Raw genomic sequence first — 27755 nt, forward strand, 5'->3', positions numbered from 1 at the left:
TGGTACACTCAGCAAGAATGTGCATGGATGCTCAGGGCTCCTGGTGACAGCTCTTCCAACAAAATACTGTAACATTTCTCTCCAGAAAGCCTGTGCCAGTTTAAGTCTGTCTTCGATTATGTACAAAAAGGTCTTGGTTGCCAATATGGGAATACTATCAATCTTGATAATTTTAGCCAATTAGATGGGTGAAGGATGACTCACCTTTGTGTTACTTTTCATTTCTCTTAAGTGAGTGGAGCACATTTTCAAAGGTTTATTGATAATTTGTGAAATGTTTCCTTAAAGCTTAGCCTTCCGTCTAACATACCTCTTTCCGTGTTCCTGATTGGGGAAAACCAACAAAGGAAGAGCTCCATTTGGCATCAGAGTCTGTGGGTGTTGGAGACGTTTTCTGCTCAAGTACTAATCATCTTGAACTGGATGACGGTGGTACTTCCCCTCAGCGTGTGCTGTGTGGACACAAACCGCTGTCATTCGTCTTGGTCTGTTTGTTCCTAGGCTCCAAAAAGAGCCAGGCGTCAGGCAGCGTCACATTTCCTTTTTCTCACACATAAGCCCCTTCTGCCTCTGGAGGAGAAAGTGCAGTTCAGATGGCTCCCACTGCTCACATCCCCTTAGTTCCTGCAGTGGAATCAAACCAGCTTTCCCTTCCCACAGATTCACGCATCTGGAGCTTTCCCTTCTGCTGTCCCACCGTTCCCGGGCCTCCGTTCTCATCCATGGAGAAGGCGGCAGGCATCTTCCTAGAAATGCATTATCACCGTAAACTCATAACCGCCCTCAGTTTAAAGGCCCGAGCTGGGGAGTACGGAAGAGGGGCTAACCATCTAGTGATAGTTTTCTTGGGCTCCTTTGGAGGTTGAGTCTTGTGCCAGCCTGAAGGCGTCCCCACTCTCTACACCGATTTTAGGGGGCACGGTTGGAAACTGAAAAATAAACAATGAATTCCTGGAGTCCCAGCGTCGGGTCCTGGCGCTCCCCTTGGGCGTTGCCTCCGCGGGCGCCAGCGGGCGCTCGGGGGCGGAGGCTCCTCTCGCGGCCACGCCCAGTGGGGGGACCTGGCCAGCGCGCCCGCCCCCGCCCTGCCCAAGCCAGTCCGGAGCCAATCCAGAGCCAATCCGGAACCAATCGGGGCCGGCGCCCCGCCCCAGCTCCGAGCGCAGCCAATGGGCGCGGGGCACGGCCCCCCCCACGCGGGACCCTGCGCAGCGCGGCGCTGTGAGTCCCAACCCGCTCTTCGCGCCCGTGGCGCCCCCTGGCCAGCCCCGCGCCAGCATGGCCTCCCCAGCGGCCGGCCTGGTGGTTATCGTTGGCAGGTAAGCGGCCTGCGCGGGTGGGCGCGCAGGTGGCAGTCGCTGGAGCGGGTGGGGGCGCGCCGGCCCGGCCCTGCGCGGGTGCCCTGCGCGGCACAAGCACACTGTGGAGCGCGGTTGCTGGGTCTTTCCGCGCGGGCGTCGCCGCGGTGCAGACAGTCGACCGCTCCGGCCGCGCGCAGAGACGGTGTAAGGGACTCGTGGGTGATGCGGCTTGCGAGCGAGTCCAAGGAGACGTGCCAGGCATTCCGTGTGGGCGACATGAGGTCTCTTTGCAGAAGTGTATTAATCTTTCCCATGTTACGGATAGGAAAACCGAAATTAAGCAGTTTCCCCAGGGTCACAGCCTGTCGGTGATCGAGGCGGCAGCAGTCCAGCAGGGAGGCGGATGCACTCCCCGGAGCAGGCTGCCTGCGGAGCCGAGGAGCGCCCGTCCTGGTCCCTGCGTGTCGCCGTGGGCGGGCACAGGTGCTTGGCGAACACATCTGCCAAGCCTAATTCTTGGAGTAGACGCCTTTTCCAGAAGGGAACGCTGGAGCCCAGTCTGCTAGGGTGTCAGTCAAACAGCCGAAATTCCATGCACAGGTTTCTGCTTGGTGCTCCCACCCCCTGCTATTTTCAGTTTAAAAAGGCATTTATGTGTACCTGTCCACTGGTAAGCTATCAGCAATCCACATGTTAATACCTGCTATTGGTAGTTGGAAGCACCTGTTTGGGGTCGGCTTTGTGTCGGCTTTATGCCGCTGAGGTGTTGGCTACCTGATTTCCGTGCCAGTTTACAACCCTGTCAGAAGAACAATTCCAATGTCACGGTTTTTTATTCAGAATCCATCGAAGGAAGGCGTCAGGATGCCTTTTGTCGGCTTTCTTTTGCTCAGAGCAGTGGCATGAACTGTGCCTTTGACCTTTCTAGGCACATGGGTGTGTATGGCTGCCTAGAGAAGAAATACAAAGAAAATGTGTAAAAGTGTACTTTGTACCAGGTACGGTGACTATGCTTGCCTTGCATTTTTGATGTCTAGCGTCAAGGGCTAGAGCATTGTAAGTCTCCCACTTGCCTCTGAGTGGTGCCCTGCCTGCACCTAATCGTGACAGAAGGATCACCGTCTCTCGAGAAGGAGCTGAGATTCGCGAGTCAGTCTTTTCTGATTTATTTGACAGAGGGTGACAAGGAGTTCAGTGGGGCTGGCAAGCTATAATGACCACAGGATTCAGCACAGGATTGGTAGTCCTGTCCACCCCTACACCCTTAGCACCTCGACAGACACCCTTTCTGGGGTAGCAGTGCTTCCCTTCCCTTTACCTTTTTTTCCCCCCTCCATCCCCTCTCTTCCCCAGCTTTCTTTTTCTCTTTCAGTCCCACAGGTGATTCCAAGGACCATCCACTTAAATTCGCTAAAACCTGGTTGAATTTCATTCTGGGATTTCAACAGACCAAAAAGTACACATTTCTATTTCAGGCACCTATTAGGCCATTGTTTTTACATCTTATCAATAACAGACTGCCTGTTAAAAGTACTTGCAGAAAATACACTCTGTTTAAATTCTTTTCCACTGCTCTTTTCATAAAGGCCACTCTTTCTCAGGGCCACTGAGCCTTCCTGTGAGCATCCTAGCCAGATCCCTTTAGAATGGTGGGCTTGAGAGAGTAAGAGTGTGTTTTGAAGAATTAAGAAAGGAGAGAAAACCCTCTTGGGCCTAGGGCTGCAGGAACATAGAGGGAAAATCTGGTAATGACAACTTTAAAAAATGGGAGTAGAAATGAGTAACCAGCAGACAAATTTGCATTTGAGTGGTGTTCCCAGGCTTTCATTTCTGTTGGCTTCACACATCTACAGAGGAACTTACCCGGTATATAACACGGTGTTTCTGGATAACTGAAGATTATCAAACAGAAGCCTCATGTAAATGGGAGTGGGGAGGGCCTGTAGGGGGAGCTCCTACCCCCTACCACTCATCGTGAATTACCCCAAACAAGAGGAGATACTCTCCATGTCCAAAAGGAAGATGTTTTTCTACTCTACTCACTACAAAAGGAAGAAGGAGGATCTTCTCACCTGGCAACCGCTCTGCTAATGAAAGACTGTTACAACTCAGCCAATGAAAAGTCACTATACCTCGAACTTCCAGTTTCCACCGCCGGGCTCTGTTTACAACAGCACCTCCAAACTCACTTTTTTCATTATAAAAGAATGTTCCTTCCTGTCCTTTGTTCTCTGGTCTTATGCTGTGGTTTGCCATTAAACCATGTGTCCAGAATTGCAATTCTTTGTTGTTCCCAAATAAACCCATTTTGCTGGAGATATCTGGCTAATTGTTTAAGGTCAACAACTGATATTTGTATATTCGTTATATATATATGTATTATATAACATATAATACATATATATATTACATAATACATATATTATATATTACATAACACATATATTATATATAATACATATAATATGCAATATATATTATGCAATATGTATATTATATTTAATATGTGATATATAATATATACAATATGTATTATATATATATATATATAATATGTATCATTGTGTTTACCCAAATTTTAGACCTTGAGCTTGTTTTAAAAATTGGAACCTGTATGGGGGGGAACACCAACCTTGTCATGTTCCTGGTCCCCCTTTTCGCTGGGCATACTCCTTCAGGTCTGAGCCCAGTAGCCATTTACTCCAGGAAAAGTTCTGTTTCTGGGACCTTCTCTTGGGGTAGAAACTGTATCCGGACTGGTTGTGTATCCACCATGCCTGGTCCCAGTAGCCAGATGTTTGAGTGTTTATAACAGAGATTGCATTTTTAAAAAACTGATGTGCAATGTAAAGGACTTGCTAGGATGTTGTTTACCACGCTGGAGCCGGAAGCGCGTGAACCTGTCCCTTTGTCCCGAGCGGTTGGGATCCCGTCCCCAGCGGGAGCCAGCAGGCGCAAAAGACACGTCCTTCAGACGAAATCGGCTGGGGTCCAGTCCCCGGTTGGAGGCGCCGGGCGGGGGACCGTTCCCTCCTCCCATAGCGGCTGGCTGGTGTTCGGTCCCTTGCTGGAGCTAGCGGGCGAGAACTGTCCCTCTGCAAGGAGCGCCTGGGCTTTCGTCCCCCCAGTGGAGCCAGCAGGCACGGGGACCAGTCTCTCGACCAAGATAGGTTGAGATCCTGTCCGTCGCTGGAACAGGATGGAACAGGGACCAGTCCTTCTGCCAGGAGCTTCTGGGATCCCTGCCCTCACTCTGGCGAGAGGGCACAGGGACCCGTTCTTGGAAAAAAAAAAGATTAGCTAGTTTATTTGGCAACCCATATTCAAATATGAGGACCATGGTGGCTTGGAGTATTGTAAAAATGTCTTTGTTGGAAAGGTTGATGCTACTGTTTTAATGTGAATATCCCCCTGCTCCCACTGTATTTATAGATGAAGAACTACACATCCGCCTTGGAGATGTGGCTTACTTCTGTATGATTCTAGCGTAGAAGAATAGTTGGGGGCAGAACTAGGTGTCTTGATATCGAACTAATTCCTGAGATAAATGATTGAATTATAACACTAGCTAATCATTTAAGTGACCACTATCCTTTAGAAAAGTAATGTGAGCTAAAAATGCAAGCCACATACATAAAGTTTTCTATGAGTTATAATAAAAAAGTGAAAAGAAAAGGTGAAAATTTTAATATATTTTATTTAGCATATTTTCAAAGTGTTATTTCAACATGTGATTTAAATAACATTATTATTATTGAAATAGTTTATGGTATTTTGGGGTATTTTCTTCAAAATCCAACATGTATTTTACACTTGTAGTGCATCTCACTTCAAAATGGTATTGACCTTAAACAAATAGACAGCCACATATTTCTCCAGCAAAAGAAGTTTATTTGGGAACAACAAAGACTTGGAATTCAGGACATGTGGTCTAAAGGTGAACTGCAGGCAAGTCCAGAGAAACAAAGGAAAGGAACACTCTTTTATAGAGAAGAGGAAGTTGGGAGAGCTGTAATTAACAGAGTTCTTCCTGTTAGTCCGGAGAGCCACTTAGGGTGTGAGAGTGCCCCCTTCTGGCCTCCCAACTTCATTTTAACTGAGGTTTCTGTTTATGAATTTTGTCACCAGCCACTTTTCCAGCGCTTAACAGCCCCATGTAGCTGGTGGCTACTGTACTGGGCAATGCGGATTTAAGTGATGATGTACGCTTTGTTAATCAAGAAAGCAGATCTTCAGAAAGCTGCCTTCTCCCCCTTTTCTGTGTGGCTGGCCCCGCAATGCAGTCTCATTTGAGAGGTGCTTACGCTTATTTTGAAAAAGCAAGTCAAGTTGTGGGAGGAGGTTTACCTAATAAGATGAATCTGTTGTGTTCTCCTTTGTGGAAAGTCTTTTCTGTAAAAGCAGCTGTTGCACTTGGGGCTTTTATACAAAGACCAAATGAGGCACCTCACCCTTCTATTGTGCGGCCCACCAGCCCTTTCTGTTCCCCGACCATGGCATTGGCACTTCCCTCGTCCTCTGCACTGGTTCTCTGAGTTTCATTGTGTGGCAGGCACAGGATGTCAAGGGATCCAGTAGATGGAGGGTCTGATGCTAAGTGGAGTGTCATCCCTGAGGGAGTAAGTCAGCTTGACAAGGTTAGGCACCTCATCAGCATGGGGGCGCGGGTTTTACATGAACACATGCGTCATTTTGTAGGGCTGTGGGATTTTCTTAAACCATAAAATGGCAAAGAAAAGAATTCTCTTTTTAGAAAGTATTTTTATGACTCATGTCTTACATACAGCAAAGTGCAGAAATCATGTGTACAGGTCGATGATTCTTACAGAGTGAACACACCACTGTAACCCCCACTGTGAAAATATTCTTCATCCTAGAGTTACTGAATCAAGGGCTTCTTCTATGCTTAAATAAGTCACTGTATGTTTCAAACATTATGATAATGGCAACAGGAAGAAAAATGTTCAAAGTTAATGGCTGGTCAGTTGGAATGACCAGCGTGAGTGTTAATTGGCCTTCTAACCGCTTTGCAGGTCTGGAGTGTGGGTGTGTGTGTGTTTGAAGAAGAGAAAGAAGTCTCCATGCAGGGAGTATCTCTTTCAAACTCTGGCTTTCTTTTTTCTTCAGATGGTATAGAACAGCTCTGTTCAATAGACCCTTCTGCAAAAATAGCAGTGTTCTCTATATACACTTGCTATAGATGATAGCCACGATCACTTGTGGCTGTTGAATGCTTGAAATGTGTGTAGTACTGTTGATGAACTGCATTTTAAAGTGTATTTAATTTTAACTAATTTAAATGGCTGCACGTGGGCAGTGCAGATAGCGCACTGAGCGTTTAATCAACACTTTATATGTACGTGATATATAAATTTTACATTAATTGCAAAAGATTTTAATATTGCACAAGAATATGGAGTAAAATCTACTGTACAGTTCCGTTCCCTTCTCCGGAAGTTGAGTAGAGGTGATTTCAGTTATTTTTACTCTGTTTTTTCCTATAAATGGCTTCACATAAGATACTTGTAACAAGATGGTGCTTCCTTGTATGATTTAAAGGCTTTGCTCAAGTGAGCGTCGTGTGAGCTTGGAAGCTTGGATAGCATAGAAGTACTATTCTCGTAGCAGGGTTTTCAAGTCAATAGGAGGCATGCCAAGCTTTTTCCTTTAATCGTTTGGGCCCAAAAGCTATGACAGAAGCCATGGGGATTGTAAATGTCTCTGGTGTGAGAGGCTTCCTGTGCTCAGAACCTGAACTGTGGATTAGCTGAATTAGCAAGGACAGGGGAAGGGGAGATGGAGTGGGGAAAGTGCTTCTTGCAGACCACCCTGTGATTGCTATTCTAGCCTCCACTCCTCCAAAGTGGCCCCTTTAGTTACAGTGAAATAATATACTGAGATAAGCTAGCCCTACTGTACATTCAGGCTACCTGAAAGCTAGTGACTTTGCCTGAATGCTGGCAGAGAACATGAGACTGTGGGGTCAGAGACAAAGGACTTTATTAATTAGAGCAGAGAAGGCAGCATGAACATTATGTTTGTATTGGTTCCCCTTCTCCCTGAGTCCCAGGAGGGGCAAGTGGAGGGCGAGGTGGACACCTGCATATTCAATGAAGGTGTTCTGGAGAGGAACACTGAACTTGAGGAAGCCACAGTTTTTATAGCAAGAGGTAAGCATGTTTGCTGTTTGTCCTTGAGGGATAGATTTCCTCTTCCCTCAACATCACTCTGCAAATGTAAATGAGAAATGGTCTGGGCACTGACAGTTTACTTGTTGAAGAACATGGGTCATTTGTCTTGTAAAATTTCCCACATTCTGGGCATTGTGGAATGTATCCCTATAGTGTCATTTAATATGTTCCTCAGCCCCTTTATTTCCAGTAAATCTGAAACAGTGGGCAGAATGTAACAGTAAGAACTCGAGTCAGACTGCTTGGGTTCATCTCAGCTTGGTATTCAGATGTCTGTGTCATCTTAACCTGCCTGTGCCTCAGTTTTCCCATACATAAAATGGAAATGATAATAGTGCCGACCTTGTAGGGTTGTTGTGAAGATTAACAGAGGTGAGACACGTAACACGTTTAATGTTATCTGGCATCTAGTACATTCTCAGATGCCGGTGGTGGTTGCAGGAATTATGTATTTGAAGAGGACAGAAAATCCTATCTGTTCTCTAAGGACAATGGTCAGATGGAGGTTTACAGAGGTTTCACCCTGTTTCACGACACCCTGCCACCTCCCTTCTATAAATTTGTTTCATTGTGTGAGCACGTGTTAACTACTTGACACCTGGTGGTGCAGTATTAACGCTGCACTGGAGTCCAGGATTCAGGAGCTCAGATAACATTTTAAATCAATACAGCTATTAAAATGTGTGATTTTAAGATATTAGATATTTTAAGAATAGGATGCTGTATAATTTTTAAAAATGTATTCTGTGTTAGGAATGAAAACCTTTTCTGTTAAGTTAACCGGAAATCTTTCTTAATTTTCTGTCCCTTTAGTGGACTCATTGGGCGAAGCTGGGCTATGTTGTTTGCCAGTGGAGGCTTCAAGGTGAAACTCTATGATATTGAGCAACAGCAGATAACAAATGCCCTGGAAAACATCAGGTAAGTCAGCTGGCACCTCTGGGAGGAACAGAATTCGCTGGTGCTCTCCATGGGTCTTGTTTATCACATTCTCAAGGCCACAAACATCTGTGATTTCACTCTTTCCATTCACAGCTATTTACAGTACCAAGGAGCTGGTAAAGGCCAGACAGACCTACAGGAGTTGAGACATGAACTAAGACTGAAGGAGGAGTTTACAAACTTAGGGTTGTAAAGATGTGTGATGGGAGTGGGAGAACTGAGTGTGAGTCTCAGGCTTCCGGCCTGAATGAGTTTGTAAACTCTTGCTGTGTCCCCAGGGCTGCAGGTCTGGGTTTCCTGCATTCTCTCTGGGCAGGCAAGAGAGCTACAGGGGCGTTACATCTTAGGAACCGAGCTCCTGACTTGTGTTTTGACCTGTTGATGGAATGATGGCAGAACCCAGATTAACTGTGATAACTGTAATAGTTAAAGGTGTGCAAGTAGATAAGCTTATCAAAAGCTGACAGCTGAGATTGAGGGATAACTTCAGAGGGTAGAAGAATAGGAACCAAAAGAGAAAGGAAAGAATCGGGAGGTCAGAGATAAAAGAGCCACGCTAATGCAACATGCCGGAAGGCAAGGCGCCCTGATCCCACCCACCTGAGATGACATTCACTGAACAGTTTGACCATCTCAGATGTTATTTTGTTCAAGTGGTTATTCTTCTTTGAGAGATATTCCGTGAATGTGTAACTTGAAGTTGCATTTTTGTGTAACAGAAATATGCTTTATCATTTATTTTCTTAATAGACTAATATATAGGGTATGATATCAGGCTATGGGGATCCAGAAATTATATACTTTAGTCCAGTTTTGTTGTGTAACAGATTAAGAACCCGAAACCCGGCAAAGTCAAGTTATTTCTTACATATAGCTGATGCCAAGATAAAATGTCAGTCTGTAAAACAGAAACAAAACAAACGAAAAACCCAAAACTGAAACAACCTCTCTAAAACTAAACACACACACCCTTATTGCTTTATGCTGTTACAGACGGAAGAGGAATTGACCTAAGTATCGACTACGTTCCACGCATGTGCTGTTTGGTCACTAGGGATACACAGGGGAACAAGACAGATGTAGTCCTGTCCACTGTGGATTTTACAGTCTAGCAATCCTACCATATTAATTCTCAGAGTAAACCCTGTAAGGCAGATACTATTGCCCTTAATTTATGAGAAAAGTCAGGTCTCTGAGTGGTCAGTCACCTGCTCAAAGACTCAGTAAGACACAAGATTCTAGCCCTGGTCTGTCTGACCTGTTAAGGTGGCCTGAGCATCCACAGCACCCATCTATACTAAGTGTTTTATAGCGATCCTGCAAATACTACTTTTAGTATAATATTTGATATACACAAAAGAATAGACTTTATGCTAATTTATGAAGAACAGGATAAAATGAACATTCATGAATCTACAACCCACCTTGAGATCTCGAACATTGTCGATACGCTGTATGCACTTGGTGGGTCTGATCCCCCTGCCTTCCCACCCGAAGTAACAACTATCCTTTGTTTTGTATTTACCATTACTTTGCCTAAAAGTGTATCCCCAAACAGTACGTGGTTGAGTGTTGCTCACACGTACTTTGGAGCTTCACCCTGTTTCTGCTTGTAGCTGTAGTACATCTGTTTTCATTGCTATGTAATAGTCTACTGTGTGTCTTTGCTATAATTTACTTTTCTCTTATCCTTTCGATGAACTGCACAGCTATTTCCCGTGTGGGGCATATGTCCCCCAGTGCATAAGTGCAAGAATGTCTACAGGGTGCGTACCAAAGAGTGAGAATGCTGGGCCCGTTCTTCCTTCTGAGATTCTGATTACATGCGTTTTCAACCAACTCATTCCAGCCTTCATATCTTTTCACCTCTATTTCATATTTTCTCTCTCTTTGTCTCTTTGGAATGCATTCTGGATGCACCTTTTAGATCTTTCTTCCAGTTCACTAATTCTAGTTTTAGCTGTGTCTAATCTGTTTCAAACATCCACTGAGCTTATTTCAATAATTAACTTTTCATTTTAAAAGTCCCATTTGCTTCTTTCCCAAATATGCCTGTTCATTTTTAATAGTTTCTCATTGTTTGCTCATTCTTTGTGGTACCATTTTCAAACCTTTGAGCACGTAGGGCACAATTGTCTTATATTATATGTCTGATAATTCCAGTACCTGAATTACTCCCGTACCTGAGGTTGTCTTAGATCAGGACCCTCAGAATCAGGTCCTGAGGTGAGGATTCCTGGGCCCGTGGTTGGTTAAGGAAGTGCTCCCAGGAGAAGCCAGTGGGGGAGTGAGGGGACAGGGTAAGGAAGACCAAGAAGCCAACTGAGGGCATGATTTCAGAAGTGCCAGGCTCATCAAGATTCCAGGGGAGTTCTGAAGTGTAAAGTACTCTGCAAAGTCTGTCACCCCTGAAGGCAGGAGAGCTGAGCTTTCATATTCCTGCATCAGTCACTGCCTGGGGCCATCCTGGGCGGTTGTGAACTCCCAGGCACTTCCAGGTCTCTGGTCTGGGTCCAGGGTCATACCCTGAGGGAAAGGGCAGGTATGAGCCTTTTGCAGGAAAGACTTCAAAAGCTGGGGGGTGGACACTCAATGCTGGCAAAAGGGATTCAAAGAGATCTGGGTGGAGCACCAGTGGCCTCCACCATAGAAATCATTGGGGAGCTTTAAATAAAACAATCCCCTCCCATTGAAAGTCTTCCTACTTTCATTCATTAAACATCACTGGTTGAGCATCTCCTGTGTGCCATCTTAACCCTGAGACTCTGTGGTAACATAGCAGACTAAGATCTCCGACCTGGAAGACTCACATTCTACAGGGACAGGGATTTGTGAGAAGTAGGGCATCCAAGATGAGTTAGTGAAGTACGTGTTGTGCCAGATGGGGGTCTGCAGACCCCACCAGCTGGCCAAGCCCAGCCTGCAGCTGGTTTTGTGTAACCTGTGAGCTAAGATTGGCATTTTTTAAGGATTATAAAATAAAAAAAGAAGACTATGTAACAGAGACCTTATGAGGCCACAAAGCCTAAAATATTACTATGTGGGCCTTTACAGAAAAAGTTTCTCATGTTAAATAGTTGAAATTCTGACTCCAATTCTGATGTGTGAGTTTTTTTCCTACACCACCAAGCAATTCTGCGACACCAGCTGGGCGTCCTGTAATAAACTCAATTCTGACTATCTACCTGGAGATAGCGTAAGATTGCACAGGTTAAGGGCTCTGTCCCACAAGACCATCCTCCACTTTGGTTGCCAGGTTGTGCTTCTGACCAACTGGCTATAAGTCAGAAGTTCCCATGATTTCCCTGCTTGGTTTGGATTAATTTGCTAGAGCAGCTCACAGAACTCAGGAAACCAGTTTACTCATAAGATTACTGGTTTATTACAAAGCATATTATGGGATACGAGTCAATAGCAAGATAAAGATGCATAGGGCCAGTTGTATTGGAAGGGGTGTGGGGCTTCCCTGCTGTTTTGAAGTGCCAGTCTCCCCACATCTCCACGTGTTCAGGAACCCAGAAGCTCTCTAACGCCTGTCCTTTTGGGTTTTTATGGAGGCTTCATTAATAGGCTTGATCAATTAAGTCATTGGCCACTGGTGATTGAACTTACCCTCCAGCTTATCTCCCCTCCCGTTTCGTAGCTTGATGCCATGTTTCCCTGAAAATGAGACCTAGCTGGACTGGACCATCAGCTCTAATGAGTCTTTTGGAGCAAAAATTAATATAAGACCCAGTCTTATTTTAATATAAGACTGGGTCTTATATAATATACTATAAGACTGGGTGTTATATAATATAATATAAATAATATATAATGATATATAATGATATATAATAATATATATTATATATATTATATATTATTATGTATAATAATATGTATATAATTATATATAATATAATTATATATAATAATATATAATGGGTCTTATATTAATTTTTGCTCCAAAACGTGCATTAGAGCTTATGGTCTGGCTAGGTCTTATTTTCGGGGAAACACACGGTAGCTCATTTCCTTTTAGCACTGAATAATATACAGTTGTCTGGGTGGACAACAGTTATCCATTCCCTACTGAAGGACATCTTGGTTGCTTTCAAATTTTGACAATTATGAATAAAGCTATAAACATCTCTGTGTAAGTTTTGATGTGGACAAAAGTCTCAACTTTTGGGTACCAAGGAGCTATACTGCTAGATAATTTGGTAAGAGTATGTTTAGTTTTGTAAGAAACTGCAAATTGTCTGCCAAAATGGCTGCACTCTTTGCAACCCCACCAGCAGTGAGTGAGAGTTCCTGTTGCTCCACATCCTTGCCAGCAGTTGGTGTTGTCAATGGTCCGAATTATGGCCATTTTAATAGGTATGAAGTGGTACCTTGTTGTTTTAATTTGAATTTCTCTGATAACATCTGATGTGGAACATCCTTTCATATGCTTATTTGCCATTTGTATATCTTCTTTGAGTTCTTTTTCTATTTTTGCCTTTGTTGATTAAAGGTGGAGCCTTGAAAACTTTTCTTACTTGCTGTACTTGTGAATCCCTGATACATAAACATTATCCTTATGCAGGATTCTGTGATTTTATAAACAGGCTCCTTAGAGATTCTGGTCCACGATAGTGTTGGAAGTCAGTCTTCAAAAGTCTTTAAGTATACTTTAAGCTCCAGTAAAAACGGATAAAAGCCGTATGTTCTACTATTGTAATGCAGGAGAAAATACAGTTGACCCCTGACCAACATGGGCTTGAACTGCATGGGTCCACTTACATATTTTTTCAGTAAATACCTGTACTGTTTTCAATCCACGGTTGTGAGTCTGAGGATGCGAAGGGCTAACTTCGTTGCGTTGATCTATGCCACGTTATATAGGGGACTTGAGCATCTGAAGACTTTGGTATCTGCAGGGGAACTAATCTCCGATGGTGACTTAGGGAAAATTTAAATTTTAGGGCAGTCAAAAGTTATATGTGGATTTTTGACTGTGGAGGGGAGGCAGTGTCACAGGAAGTAATTTGTTGATAATAAAAAAACCATAAGGGGAATATAGTTATAAAGAACTTTAAGGATTATGGTATATCTAATAAGTAAAATTACATCTACTTAGTATCTTTTCCCTTTATTCCCCCATTAAGTGGTTTGTGTAAGTGTGAGCACAGCAAGCCCCGTTTGGGAAATGGTAGCTGATAGTAATGCTGGCCTCATACCCGCAGGTGGCGATACTGACTTTTCAGCAGGCGTGGGCTTTTTCATTGGTTTTTCTGGTGGTAGTTGTTCTGGTCGGTGGGTTTGGAGCTGAGAGGTACCAGCTCAACAACTGGCCCAGTGTTAGAGGAGAGCACAGCATGGAAAGAGGAGCGCCCTGAAGCTCTGATTCAGTCACGCACTGAGCCCGCCCGCCTTGTTCTGTAAAGTCCAGGCGGTAAATGTTTCAGGCTTTTCAGGTCTCTGTAGCAACTCCTTGTGGAGTGAAAGCAGCTACAGACAATCTGTAGACACGTGGGCATGGCAAAAGAATTTAATGGATTAACACAGAACTTTGGACTTCATATAATTTTCACACGTCAGGAAGTGTTATTATTCTATTGATTTTTTTTTCAACCGTTTCAACATGTAAAAACTATCTCACAGGCCACATAATGGGCACCAGAGCATGTTTGTGCCAAAAAAAAATGTACACACATTTTAAGGGATGTTATCTATGTATTACTTTTCGAAGTTGAATTGAATTATTGTGGCAATGTGTAGTATGACATTTGCCCAAAAGTTGTTTTTGGGAATGATCAATTTTACTTCCAACAAGATGGCGCCCCACTGCACTTGCACCGAAATGTGAGCGCTTACGTCGATGAGAATTTGCCAGGACAATGGATAGGATGAAGAGGTGCGGTTGAGTTTCCCCCACGTTCTTCTGACTTAACACCCCTTGACTTCTATCTTTGGGGGACCTTAAAGGATGTGGTGTACCATAGAAAGCTGGCTACACTGATGGTACTTTGGGAAGAAATTGAAATGGCATATGCAGCAATACAAATGGACACTTTGGTCAGTGTTGCTCAAGCAGTAGTTCGCCGTAATCAGAAGTGTCTGGACACTGATAGTAACCACCTTGAGTACCTCTTATAATTGCAGAAGTCAAACGTGACTTATATTCATCTTTTGTTATCGGTATACGAGGTCTGACAATTTAAGTTCATGAACTTGTTGCAATGATGTTGCTAACCTTTTTTGATATCAGAGGGATTATTCTTTATGAATTTGTACCAACTGGACAAACAGTTAACCAAGTTTACTATTTGGAAGTGCTGAAAAGGCTGAGTAAAAAAGTTAGACAACCTGAACTTTTCGCCAACAATTCCTGGCTCTTGCATCACGACAATGCACCAGCTCACACGGCACTGTCTGTGAGGGAGTTTTTAGCCAGTAAACATATAACTGCATTGGAACACCCTCCCTACTCACCTGGTCTGGTCCCCAATGACTTCTTTCTTAACTGAAGATAAAGGAAATATTGAAAGGAAGACATTTTGATGACATTCAGGACATCGATGGTAATAGGATGACAGCTCTGATGGCCATTCCAGAAAGAGTTCTAAAATTGCTTTGAAGGGTGGACTAGGCGCTGGTGTCGGTGCATAGCTTCCCAAGGGAAGTATTTCAAAGGTGACCATAGTGATATTCAGCAGTGAGGTGTGTAGCACTTTTTCTAGGATGAGTTTGCAAACTGCTCTGACCTCATATATTGAGTAGTACAATTTTAATACAGTTTTTTCTTTTCTTAAAATGTGTATACATGGTTTTGGCATCCTCTGTATATAGCGTGCTGATTTCTACGCTATACTTTTCAGCTCTATTATCATTTCATCTTTTATTTTGAAAAGCCAATTCCAACTCACTTGTTACCAAGAGCAAACTAAGATTCCTAACTGAAAAGTTCTTTGGTCTATTTCTTGAGGTATATGTATTTTAGGCCTAACTTTTTAGATGTATCATTGAAGGTTTTGGCCACTTTTAAAGCTGTTTCAGGCATCAGGGAGTACATGGGGAAATTGTGGGTAAGATTTGGTTTTCTTATTTTTTAGGCCACATTAAAGGTTTTCCTGTTAAGCTACTACTTTGCTAAATGAGAAGCTAATATTTCTGAATATTAATGGTGCCTGATTGAAGTTTTAGGTATCAGCCTGTAAGACTGTTGAACCAAAAAATCCTAAATGACTTATTACTGTTAGCAGCCTTATTGTAGAGAAAGCAAACATGCTGGATTCTTATGTGTCTCAGACTTAAAAAGAGCCCTCACAGCTCTTTCCTCAGTAGCAGTGACTGAAGTTTTACAACTCACTCACATTTAAGCTGGGTTAACTTAAGCATGCAGAACTGGTTGTACTTCTTTAGCCGGAAGTAGGGATCTTACAACGCCTTGTGACCGACTGCCTCTTTCTTCTCAAATTATTGTGGGCAAAGAGTTTCAGGACAATCAGGTTTAGCCGTGTCATGTTGCCTTCCTGGAGAGCACTAGGTTTTTGGTCTTGTGACTCACCTGCTTTCCTTTCTTAAATCATAAGATTTTCAAATGTGCCATTCCTATACAGAGAGACCAGGCTAAGAGGATTGAGTCCAAACCTTGTTTTTGTAATTATTTTGGTCAATAAGATCAGTTCTGAGTTTCAACATTTTTTCAGCCAGGAAAGAATGTTGTTGCTTCTTTCAGTCAGTCAGCTGTCGACCTGCAGGTTACCAGTGACGTTGGCTCATGTCAACACTGTGTATTGGCCATAGAACGTAGTGTTCAGGGCCCAAGATTAAAATGTCCCCGACCACGTGTCCAGCATAAGTTATACGGAGAACCTTTGGTCAAGAAGTATGAACAATGTATCTTCCTGATTGAGTTGAATTGACTGAGGGTCAAACCAGCTATGCCCAGTGGGTGTCCTTTTATGGAACCCTGCTTTGTGCTCTTCATCCATCACAATAGGCTGTGAACTTCACGAGGACTCTCAGTGCCCCTCGGTATGCAAATGTTGTGTCACCTCTGTGTGAGCCCTGTGGGCACAGAAATAGCCGCATGCAGTTTCTTGTCCCCAGATCCTGGAACTTCATAGGCACCAGCTTAGTAACTGTTTTAACTGAGTCATGGGAACCTCTTCTAGAGTCTCAACAGGCAGTTCTGCTGGCCATATTTTTTAGTCTTTTCCTGACATGGGTCCCACCCTCCCAGTTTGGTTCAGTTCCCACATTCACGTTCTTCTGAACATTCTGTAATGTGAAGTAAAATGTTGGAGTTCATTACCTCTGCATGAAGATGCTGTGTGTGTTAGACCTATTAAACACTAATCTTAAATGAGTAGAAATGGTACATCTTGACTCTGAACTTGTAAAAGTGAACTTAAACTGGGTGAGGTTGATTTTTTAAAAAAACATTAAAACATTAGAAGAGTAAGGAAATTATTATCACAACTCATACCCTGCCAAGAGATCTTAGTGAATTAAAAAAAAATGAAACAAAAAAGCTGTCATCCAGGACTAATCTTTTTCTAACAGGGTGGCAAAATGAGTAACTTAAAACTTAACATATTTAAATCTCATAATAGAAAGGTAGCTTGACCTTGGGAAACCTCATTAGTGAAATTTGAACATAGACTTTGTTGGTAAAATTGCAAGGCTGGGGAAAATACATGTCAGATGGGAAAAAAAATCAATCATATTTCTGTACATATGTGGTTAGAAAACACAATTGAAAATTTGCTACAATTATCAAACAAATGTACGCAACCTAGGAATAAATATAAGAAAAATGTGTAAGACATTCATGGAGACACTTTTTTTCAGTTTTATTGAAGGACAATAAAGAAGACTCAGATCAATGGTAACTGTTCCGGCAGGAACCTGATGTTAGAAGTTTAATTCAAGTGCTCCTGGAAGCAGGGTGCAGGGAAGTGGTTTACTAACCCTAACTGGACTGAAGTTCAGAAGTGACCACAAGTCTGTTACTAAAAGTTCACACCCATGGGCCAAGGGTTCAACTGGGTCATTCCACCTGACTTATCTATGAGTTCACAGATCATGCTGTCATTTGGCTGTCATTAGGACAGCTCAAATGATTGCTTCATTTCACTTATCTATCTTTCCCAGACAGAAATAGTTTTGCTTTATGTGATTTGTAAAAGTTGCATATGCTAATTGTACATTTAAACAACTGAGGTACCATCAGATTCCTTTGTATCTGGATGGTCGGATGAAGAGTGACTGTTGACCATTTTAACGGTACGTGGTATATCATGTGTGCCTGTACATGTGGGCACACTAACAGTGAAGGTGGGCTGTGAGGCTTACCTGCTGGGAAGGGTGTGGACTCAGCAGTGGTGTGGGTTGTCTCCCATTGTTTCTGACAAGGACAGATAGGAGTCAGAGTGCACTTCTATTAAGTGGGCTAATGCCTGATTCTCCAGTGAAAACAATGGTGAAGTTGATGGGCATGAGACCTAAACAGGCCCTCCACTCCCTGAGTATCTCCTTGCTCCGCCAAGTAAATAGTGGGGTAGACAAGAGGCATGCCCTTGGGGAACTGGAGACGTCTTTGGTGGGAGGCAGTCAAGATTTTAACAACACTGAAGTCACACAAACATAGTCGGGGGCTACTCTTTTTAATCAAATGTTTGGTACTCTGTCCCCCTTTTCCTCCCCACTTCAGAAACACTGAAAATGATAAAAGTGCAATGAATAAATGAGAAAAAAAATGCTCCATGGTAGGAGACACACCGCGCTGGTGGACGGTCCTGCCCTTTCTCATTGCAGGCACTGAATTCCGGATTTTGTGGAGCATGAACTTAGTCCGTCCTGTGTGCAGCTGGCGTGTGTGGTCGAAGCCCTGTGGCTCTCAGAGGCGTATGCTTGGGCCTTGGTAGCAATGACAGAGCCAGGTCAGGGAACTGGACAGTGCAGCATCACCGTGCAGCAGGTGACATACGGGGCACTCCGCCCAGAAGAGATCCTGGCCTCCTGTTCTCCTAACTGGTCCCTGCTGAAGTGGGGAGCACATGGGGGCCCCGAGCACTGCTCTGCCAAGGGCTGGAAGGGAAGAGGTCACATGAAATTGTCGACCGGCAAAAAATAACTCTCCAGATAAACCCACAAGAAAACCTTTTTATTCTGGAAAAGGAAAAAGAAACACAAACCACCACTGCAGTGCAGGAACACATACCTCTAACCCGGGCTCCAACTGGCTAACCATGTGAAGAAGGAAAAATAATGCCACTGGTTCCAAGATAGCTATTCTATATATCCTCATCCCTCCCCTGGTAGTTACCACAAAGTCCAACAGAAAATCAGGACCAGAGAGTCAACAAGGGGGCCCAGCTCCACCCATAGTCCTCCCAGCTCTATGGTTAAGCATGTTAAAATGCCAGTTCACTTTTATTAAAATTATCGATTGCATATTAAAGCTGCTCTGAAATAGCTAAGGGCCTAGTTCTTATATTTCACAAATTCTCATTGAAGCAATACACACACACAGACAGCTGTTACCGCCAGATTTGTAGCCTAGACCCGCAGTTCCTGTCCCAGTCCCCTACACTTAGACTTGATACCTGTTCCAGAAATATATTCCTCTGTTTGGGAAATATTTTTGTATTATTTCTTAGCTAATTTCCTCCCTACCCCTTTTCCTCTGTCCTCTCCTGGGCCAAAGGTTCAGCAGGGTTGTTCAACTTGACTTAACTGTGTGTTCACAGATCATGCTGTCACTTGGCTGTCATTAGGACAGTTCTAACGATGGCTTTATTCCAGTTACCTTTCTTCCCCAACAGCTCTTTCTAGAACTCCTACTAGTCAGATACTGGAACACGTAGAAAAGTCCTTTAATTTTCTTATGTGCTCTTTCCTATTGGCCATCTCTTTGTCTTGCCATTCTTCCTCAGACTTCCAGATTTACCCTCCATCCCTTTCATTAAAACTTCAATTTTTAACCACCATGTATTTCATTTCCAGTTTCGTTCTCTCTGTCTCTTTCTTCCTCTGTCTTATCACTGAGTCCTGGATGTAACACCTGGTCCAGTTTTTGAGAGGATACCACAGTTTCTGACTTTCTTTCACTCCTGGCATCGCTTTGGTGTCCTCACAGGTTGATACTATGTTTCTATACATTTTGTTTTGGTCTCCCTCTAATGTTAGAGGCTGTCTGGTGACAGGTAATGCTGTATTATACTTAAGAAGGAGGCACTCCTTGGGACCTGCTGCATGGCCCAGGCAAACAGCTGCTGGGCATCTTTCAGTGGTTGGCCGGGGTCTAGCTTTCTCACTATCTCCGAGTATCAGTACTTGTGTCTCTTCTCCTTGACGCCTCAATGTCAAAGAACCTGCCAATCTCCGTCCAACATTATTGTCCCTCATCTAAGGAAAGTGCCTGGAGGTGTGTGTGTGTTCTCACCATTCAGTGTGGAACTTGATCTTGACCCTGTCTCAGACAGTGCGTCATGCCCTCACCTGTGTCTGGTGTGTGCTGGTTAGATTTCTGTCAGAGTGGGGATGGAGAGATTCATGGCTTCCTGCTCTTCCTGTCCTACGCCATGTCATGTCACTCACACAGTGTCATGTCTGGTGTCTGCAGATTCTGACCTTTGCCAGGTCCATTGGGAGACACTTTGCCCTGCTTCTCCCTGGCATTTTCCTTTCCTGATATGTTAATCTGAGCTTTTTCCACTCTACTTAGTCATTTACGTTACCGCTTTTCCACCTTCCAGAAAATATTTCACCTTGTGTGCCTATATTTTTAATTTTTTATTTAAGTATTATTGACATATGACATACTAGTTTCAGGTGTACAATATAATGATTCCATATTTGTATATATTGTGAGATGATCACCATAATAAGTCTAGTTAAGATGATTCCTTTAGTGCGGCTTTATTGAGGTTTCTGGAGGAAGCGGAGGTAAATATGTGTTTTATCCACCACATGTAATTAGAAGTTCAAAGCCTACATTATTACATGAGTTAAATGGAATGATAATGAGCTAAGGCGATTTTCTAACTCATTTTACAAAATCTATAAGGTGGTCCCTAAATCAATTTATTTCTGAATTCCAGTTCATAAGGAGTTTTGATTTTGCTTGACTTCTCTCCTCATTTACCTTCTAGAAGATTCAAGTTTAAATAAAATTTAATGTTCGTTAAAGCAACCACTCCTTTAATAAAGTAAATATATTGTCTTTTTCCTTTTTAATTGTAAAAAACACATAACATAAAATTTACCTTCCTTAAGTGTACAGTTCAGCAACATTAAGTACACTCACACTGTTTTGCGGCTATCACCAACGTCATCTCCAGAACTTCCCATCTTCCCAAACTGAAACTCTGTACCATCAAACGCCAACCCTTTATGCCCTTCCCCCAAGCCCCCAGCAACCCCTATTCCACTTTCTCTCTCTGTGAGTCTGATTCTAAGTATTCCATACAAGTGGAATCACACAGTTTTTGTATTATTTTTGTGTCTGGCTTATTTCACGTAGCATAATGACCTGAAGGTCCATCCATCTTCCAGCAGGTGTCAGAGCTTCCTTCATTTTTAAGGCTGAATGTATTTTATTGTTTATGTTTATACCACATTTCGTTTATCCATTCATCCATTGATGGACATTTGAGTTGCTTCTGCCTTTTGGCAATTGTGAATACTGCTGCTGTGAATATGGATATAGAAATATCTGTTCAAGTCCCTGCTTTCATTTTTTGGATATACACTCAGAAGTAGGGTTGCTGGGTTATATGGTGATTCCATTTCTATTTTTTTGAAGAAGTGGCATACCGTTTTCCACAGCACCTACATCATTTACAGCCCCACCAATAATGCCAGGGTTCCCCTTTCTCTGTAGTCTGTATCTTTTTAAATTAATCAATGCTCCTTTTGAATAAGATTTCAAAAACAGAAATATAAAAACACTACCCATATCCTACCCTACACTGATAATTGTTAACACTTCCTTTTCTCTAACTTGAAATAAAACTTGAAATAGCAATCTGCAGGTACTATTTTGCATCCTAGTGCTCAGCTGACCTCTAGAGGTAGGACTGGTGTGCTGCAGCCACTTACCACAGGGCTTTCAACTAGAGGGTTCTTCACTGTCAGAAGGCGGGGGCTGCAGCTTTGCGGCTTGCGTGGGCGTGCGGAAAGGTGGTTGAGAGTCCTGTGTTTTCCACGTGTTCATGTACATCTTCTGCAAAGCTTGAGGCAGAAGTTCCTGCAAAATACTCCATGAAAAATATTGGAACGAGGTAACTGGAACAAAGCATTGCCAAGTGTCTGGGTTTGATTTGTGGCCTGTGGGTTTGTTCTGTGTTTCCCTCGGGATACCTCACAGCAGGGCCTCTGTGTGCAGCCGCCCATCTGGCTCCTGGCCATGGTGGTCCCTCTGCCTGTGACCTGCCCTCGGGAAAGGGTCTTGAGGCCAAATTGCTTTTGTAGATTCTTCACTTCAGTCTAGCTTGCAAGAATCATTGGTTGTGGCTGTTCAGTACTGCTCTCTGTCCCCATGTGGCCTCCTCCTTGCTGGCTGTAGAGGGACGTCCCTGGGAAAGTCTCAAACAGTAGGTCATCTAAGGAACAAGAGGCTCCCTGTACTCCCATTTATTTGACCTCGTGTGACTCAGGACTTTTGGAAGAAAGTCCAAAATTTTGCCTTGACCTACTAAAACTTAAAGCAGGTATGTCTGAGCACATTAGCTCCTCAAGACAAATGGTTAATCATTATTATGGTTTGCCAATAACCAAGTCATTGGTTTGGGCATTAAAAACCCTGTCTGAGTTCAGCAGAAAATAGTTGTGTGATGTTGGTGGCTAAAGGAACTTTTTTTAAAAAAATTAAAATAAAAATGACCAGAAGCAAATATGTTATGATTGGTTGTTAATTCTTGATGGTAGAAATATGGGGATGTTTATTCTTTCTCCATTTTTTTATTTTACAAGAAAATAGTTCTAGAAAAGGAACAGGGGCACTCTATTAAATTTCTTACTTATTCCTCTGTGGTAGCAAATATTTATCAATTGAACTGAAGTGATTTCTTTTGTTTGGTCGCTACAAACAACTCTGCAGAGATTTGAGCATTTTTATTCTGGTTATTTTTATGGGCAATGTAGTTCACTCTTAACCAGTCTCACTGACTCCCAGCCTTAGCCGTGGCTGCAGGTCTAATTTATATAAATCATGTTGTGCAAAACCAAGCCGTTTAGATGTATTGTAATTTCCTTCAGCCCACAGGTCCATCGACTCTCCGAGCAAAGTAGATGGTAGGCCCTGTCAGGTGGTCAAGGGTGGAGGTACTCAGATTAAACCCGTCGTTGGGGACTGAGTGTGAGATGAGGGAGGAAAGAGTCCAGGAAGCCATCTCTGTCGCAGAAGCAGGACATTGGTCAGGGGACACCCGAGCCTCTGATGGTCAGACAGCAGCTCTGGTAACTCGCTTGTGTCATAGCAGGTCCTTGTCTGAGGCCCTGCCTTTCTAAGGTCCACCACTGTGGACTCTGCCACTGGCTGTCCATCTCTTCTTCGTCCTGCCCTTGACCGGTCCACTTTCTGTGTCTTCATTTCAAACTGTCCAAGAGGGATGAGCTGACTGGTTGGCCAGGTGCCATTAGCACAGGCTCCCACTGGGCTGCCCTCGGGAGCCAGGTTGTAGGTCCTTGTGTGCAAAGCGGTCTCCGGTTCAGTCTCCCACCTCACATGCAGTCCGAAGCCACAGGATGGGCTGCTGTGGGACCCAGCCTGACATACCTGCTGGTAATGAAACCCTGAAAGGAGATGGAGGGTTTGCTCGTGCACTGGGGCTCCCCGAAGGGAACACGGGAGCCCTGCAGTCTGAGTTCAAGCACAGGGAGTTGGGACTCAGGTGTCAGCAGCATTTGTGAGGGAGGAAATACACGCTCTGTTCCTCTCTGTTCTCTTCAGTATATTGGATGCCTTGAATCTCCAGGTTTTAAGCCAATAAATTGTACCAAGTAGTCCTCTGAATATATTTTGTTTTTTAAATAAGAGAGCCATGGTGTTTTCATAGGAAGAGTCAGGAAGAGGAAGCAGTTCCTATTCAATGGGTTAAGGAGAGTCCGAAGATGGTTTTGGTCCCATCCTGCTTCCTACAGCTTTATGTCCGTGGGCGAGTCTAAACAATTTGGGCCTTAATTTCTGTATCACCAGAGGGAACAAGCTAGACTAAGTAAAAAAACAAAGATTCTTTGTGTTTTGATGCATTTCATTTAAATATCTCTCATTTATTTTTAAGGCTAAGTGTTAGTGGATTCAAGTATTATTTATATATCTTTTTTCCAAATGGGCAAAACTGGGAAACAAAAGACTAGGCCTTAGTGGTAATAACCCTAAAGTCTGTAATTTTTTTTCCTGTACATATGAACAAGAACCATAATGTAATCACTTAATAATTGTGCATTACAAATTTATTTGTATCGTAGAGCTCATATTCACATTGAATAACTTATAATCATTACAAAAATGAAGACAGTGAATATTTCCCTTTTCTCATGAAATATAAAATACCCGTAGTATCTCGGAATGTTAGACTTCAAAGAAACAGTCTAGAGTTTAGTTTCTGGCAATATGGCAAAGTAAGTATCCTGAAAAATCCTTCCTACTTCAAATACGTAAAAATATTGAGTAAATAAATGTATAGTTCAGAGGTTCTTTATAATGCATAGGTGCACTGGCAAGAAAATAATGTAAATTCTCAGAGACCAATCTGGGAGCATGGATGGGAGCATGATCCCAAGAGACACGTGAAATGTACAACTGCTCTAGGAGGATTTGCCAGCGTTGGTAACCTAGAGCTTTGGTCCTAACAACAAGCCTTAGTGTGTGCAAGATGGCAGATCAAAGGGGACATCACTGAATGAAGCTGGGACTCCAAAGTCTGCATTGGTGGTGAAATGGAGAACTAGGAAAAATATAACTCACCCATACGTTGAGGCCTGTCTAGCTTCGCCTTGAGTCTGGGTTGGGGGGAGAAACCAGTCCTCTTAGAGTTTTGAAGCCCAAATTCATCCTACATGCGTGGCCTTAAAAGCTCCAAGCCAAGAGTTCAGATTGGCCACTTGGTTACTGGTGTCTCCAAGTGCCTGTTAGAAGCAAAATGCATATTGTCCCCAGACTAATGGACCCCAAACCCAAGGCTCAAAGAATTCCCACAGATAAAAGTTCAACTCACAACCGAAAATGACAAAACAGGTGAGAGACCAGGTATCATGGGCATAGTGGACTGATCTGAAGTTTGATCTGAAGACACTACTTGGGGAATTGAAGCGATGTATTCTTGGGCTGAAGGACTTTGGCAGCTTAACGATAAAAACCGTGATGAGAAAGGATGTAAAAATTATTTGACTCACTGGCAAAAAATCCACAGAACTTTTTGGAAAGCATGATAGTTGCTGTGTAGGCAACTGTGTGTGTTTATATATACACTTGGCTTTGTTATTTGTCATGAATTTTCAGCAGGACTGACTACTTAATTGGTGAGGCCGAATGCAAATGAAAATGTGGGATCTTTTGCTCAATATTCATTAAGAATTTTAATGACAGCAGAGCGTTAAACCCAGCACAGGGCCCTCCGAGCTTGGAACCCCGTGTGACTGTACAGGTCACACCGGGAATCCGGCTCATCCTGATTAGAAGATACCTTCTTTCAACCTCTCCCCAGGGATTGACTGAAGGGTGAGGATGAAGAAGTACTGCTTTCTAGTTTTATGTCCCATGGGCCTTGTTTCATCTTTCAAAAAATTTTTTAAATTGTAAAATGCACATAAAATTTACTATTGTAATAAATACAAATGCACAGTTTGGTGATGTTAAGTACGTTTACATTGTTGTACAACCATCCATCTCCATAATTCTTTTCATTTTATGAAACTGAAATTCTGGGCCCATTAGACAATAATTCCCCTCCAGGGCCTCATACAAGTGGGATCACACAGCGCTTGTCCTGTGACTGACGTATTTCACTGAGCATAATGTCCTCAGGGTTCACGGATGACGTAGGGTGTGTCAGGATTCCTACCCTCTTAAGGCTGAATGACATCCACTGTATGGATGGACTTTTGTTTATCCATCATCCATCCATGGATCTTTGGGTTGTTTCTATCTTTTGACTGTTGTGAACAGTGCTGCACAGAACATGAGGGTACAACTATCTGAGTCTCTGCTGTCAGTTATTTTGGGTCTGTCCTCAGAAGTAGAGTTGCTGGGTCAGATATAGTTGTATTTTTAACTTTTGGAGAAACTACCAGACTGTTTGCCACAGTGACTGCACCTTTTACCCTCATCCCAGCGGTGTGCAGGCTTCCAGGTCTTCACATCCCCACCATGCTTGTCATTTTCTGTTCTTTTGACAGTAGCCATTAATGGGTGTGAAAGTGGCATATCATTGTAGTTTTGATGGGCATTTCCCTACCGATACTAAGTGATGTTAACCTTTTTTTTTAAAGTTTGTTTTTGAATACTCACAGTGATCACACTTTTCTTCTTTCTAGAAAAGAGATAAAGTTGCTGGAGCAGTTGGGTGCTCTGAAAGGCACTTTGAGTGCTGAACAGCAGCTGTCACTCATCACTGGTTGTTCGAACATTCAGGAAGCAATAGAGGGCGCCATGCACATTCAGGTGAGTTAAGGGTGCCAGCTGGAGTCTGTAAAGGCTGGAAGAGAGGGTCTTCGACCTCTGTGGCAGGACAGAGGGGATAGCAGGCAGTTAAAACGTGTGTACATCTATATGGGCTCTCTTCAAACCACTGTGATACTATCTTTCAGAGGTGGTAGGATTTTGAGCAAAAATAGATTTTCTGGACATCTACACTTTTGTTTCATCTTCCTATTGAATGAGAGATTGTATTCTTGTTCTCATATGTAATTGAGTAAATGCTTAAGTAAATCACCAAAAAAGATTTATAGTATAAATTTGTTTAATTTATACCACAAGGTTTAAGTAAATTTACCTAAAACAAAAAGGAGCCTCCCTCCTTCCTCATAACCCCCACCCCCTGCCAACGTTTTGTGTCCTGACGCTTGCACATTCCCGTTTGTTCCGTGTTGCACATCTCTTTTGGTTACTGTGAGGCTATTCTAGCTGAGAATCTGGGCGCAAACCAGGAAGACTGAGAACTCGTCGTGTGCGTGTGTTATGGTGGCTGCTGCTTAGAGATTCTGGCCAAATATAGGAAACCTAGGCTGGCGTTCATTTACGGTAACAAATGTGCCTCAGTCAGCACATGAAGGGAACTGGTTTTCTAGGGAACTGCTCTCTTTCTAGTATTTTCATTTCTATCTTATGTGGTGAAGATTGTATAAAATTGAGGCATCTTCTAAGGGGTCGAAAGGGCTTCTTTAATTAGCTTTCGCAGGCCACCTATTTCAACCCTTACGGAAAGGGGCTGTGGAGGGCAGAAAGCTTTCCAGCCTGGTCCCACATGCGTGGTGTTTAAGGAAGTATATGCTTCCTCTGCTGAGCCCGTTGGCCGACGAAACAGTTTAGATGTTGCTCCTGACATCCGTGAAGACGCAGGAGCCTCCGGCGTGGAGAGGCGGTGGTGGCTAATACGGACCCTGTCGAGTGCTTTGCACTGAGCGGCTGTCTGAATTTCACAAGTTTTTCAATGTCTGAGCTGCACTTCCTCATCTGTGAAATGGGCATGATACCCCACCCACCGGCTATGCTCACATCTAAGGGGACCCTAACGTAAGGCAAAGCCCTGTTTTTCCAATAAGAATATCAAAAACATTCCTTTTTGGGGTCCATTTGATATATGATATCTACTTGATAGAAATGAAATGTTATAATGACATGCGATCTGAAATACGAATATGTAACATATTACTGTAATATTTTTGCTTTTCATGTTTCACACAGACATTTTTGTTCAAACTCTTAACAGGCATCTGTGTTTGTGCTCATTAGAGTGGCTTTTTGAGTCTCTTTTCTAAGCAGTTTTCCAGAGCACATCTTTGCTATCCTCTGAGATGGTTGCTGCAGAGTTTGTTTTAAATCCATATATGATGATGGCATTAGAAGTTTTACCTCCAGCCTCAATTACGAATTCTCAGATCTTTAGGTATTTTTTTCTCCCTGCAGTTGTGTACTTATGGTTTGTGGTTTCACAACATAACAATTTGTTGTTACTTTTTCTTTTAAGAGATATTTATAAAGCTTACTTACAAATTTTCCAGCAGTAGCATTGTAAAATCATGCCCCAGGAATCATTATTATGTCCATGTTAACATTTTTTTGTCTCTTGGTCCCATTTTTTAAAAAAGATTCCATCAGACGGTTTCTATACTAGCATGATTG

At 43.0% G+C, this 27755-nt stretch overlaps 1 protein-coding gene across 2 annotated transcripts in view; it reads left to right on the forward strand.

Annotated features, from left to right (window-relative positions):
* Window positions 1-1183: 1183 nt before the first annotated feature.
* Window positions 1184-27755, forward strand: part of CRYL1 (crystallin lambda 1) — a 108634-nt gene continuing 82062 nt past the window's right edge. The window contains exons 1-3 of one of the 2 annotated variants that reach the window (XM_081046280.1): window positions 1184-1319; window positions 8306-8413; window positions 25949-26075. In XM_081046280.1, coding sequence (XP_080902406.1) covers window positions 1279-1319; window positions 8306-8413; window positions 25949-26075 — 276 coding nt within the window. In that variant the 5' untranslated portion in view covers window positions 1184-1278. Of the gene's footprint in view, window positions 1320-6657; window positions 7472-8305; window positions 8414-25948; window positions 26076-27755 lie in introns of those variants that run through there. The other variant, XM_081046281.1, reaches the window with a different exon arrangement.

Source organism: Rhinolophus hipposideros (assembly GCF_964194185.1).
Source record: "Rhinolophus hipposideros genome assembly, chromosome: 4".
Taxonomy (NCBI): domain Eukaryota; kingdom Metazoa; phylum Chordata; class Mammalia; order Chiroptera; family Rhinolophidae; genus Rhinolophus; species Rhinolophus hipposideros.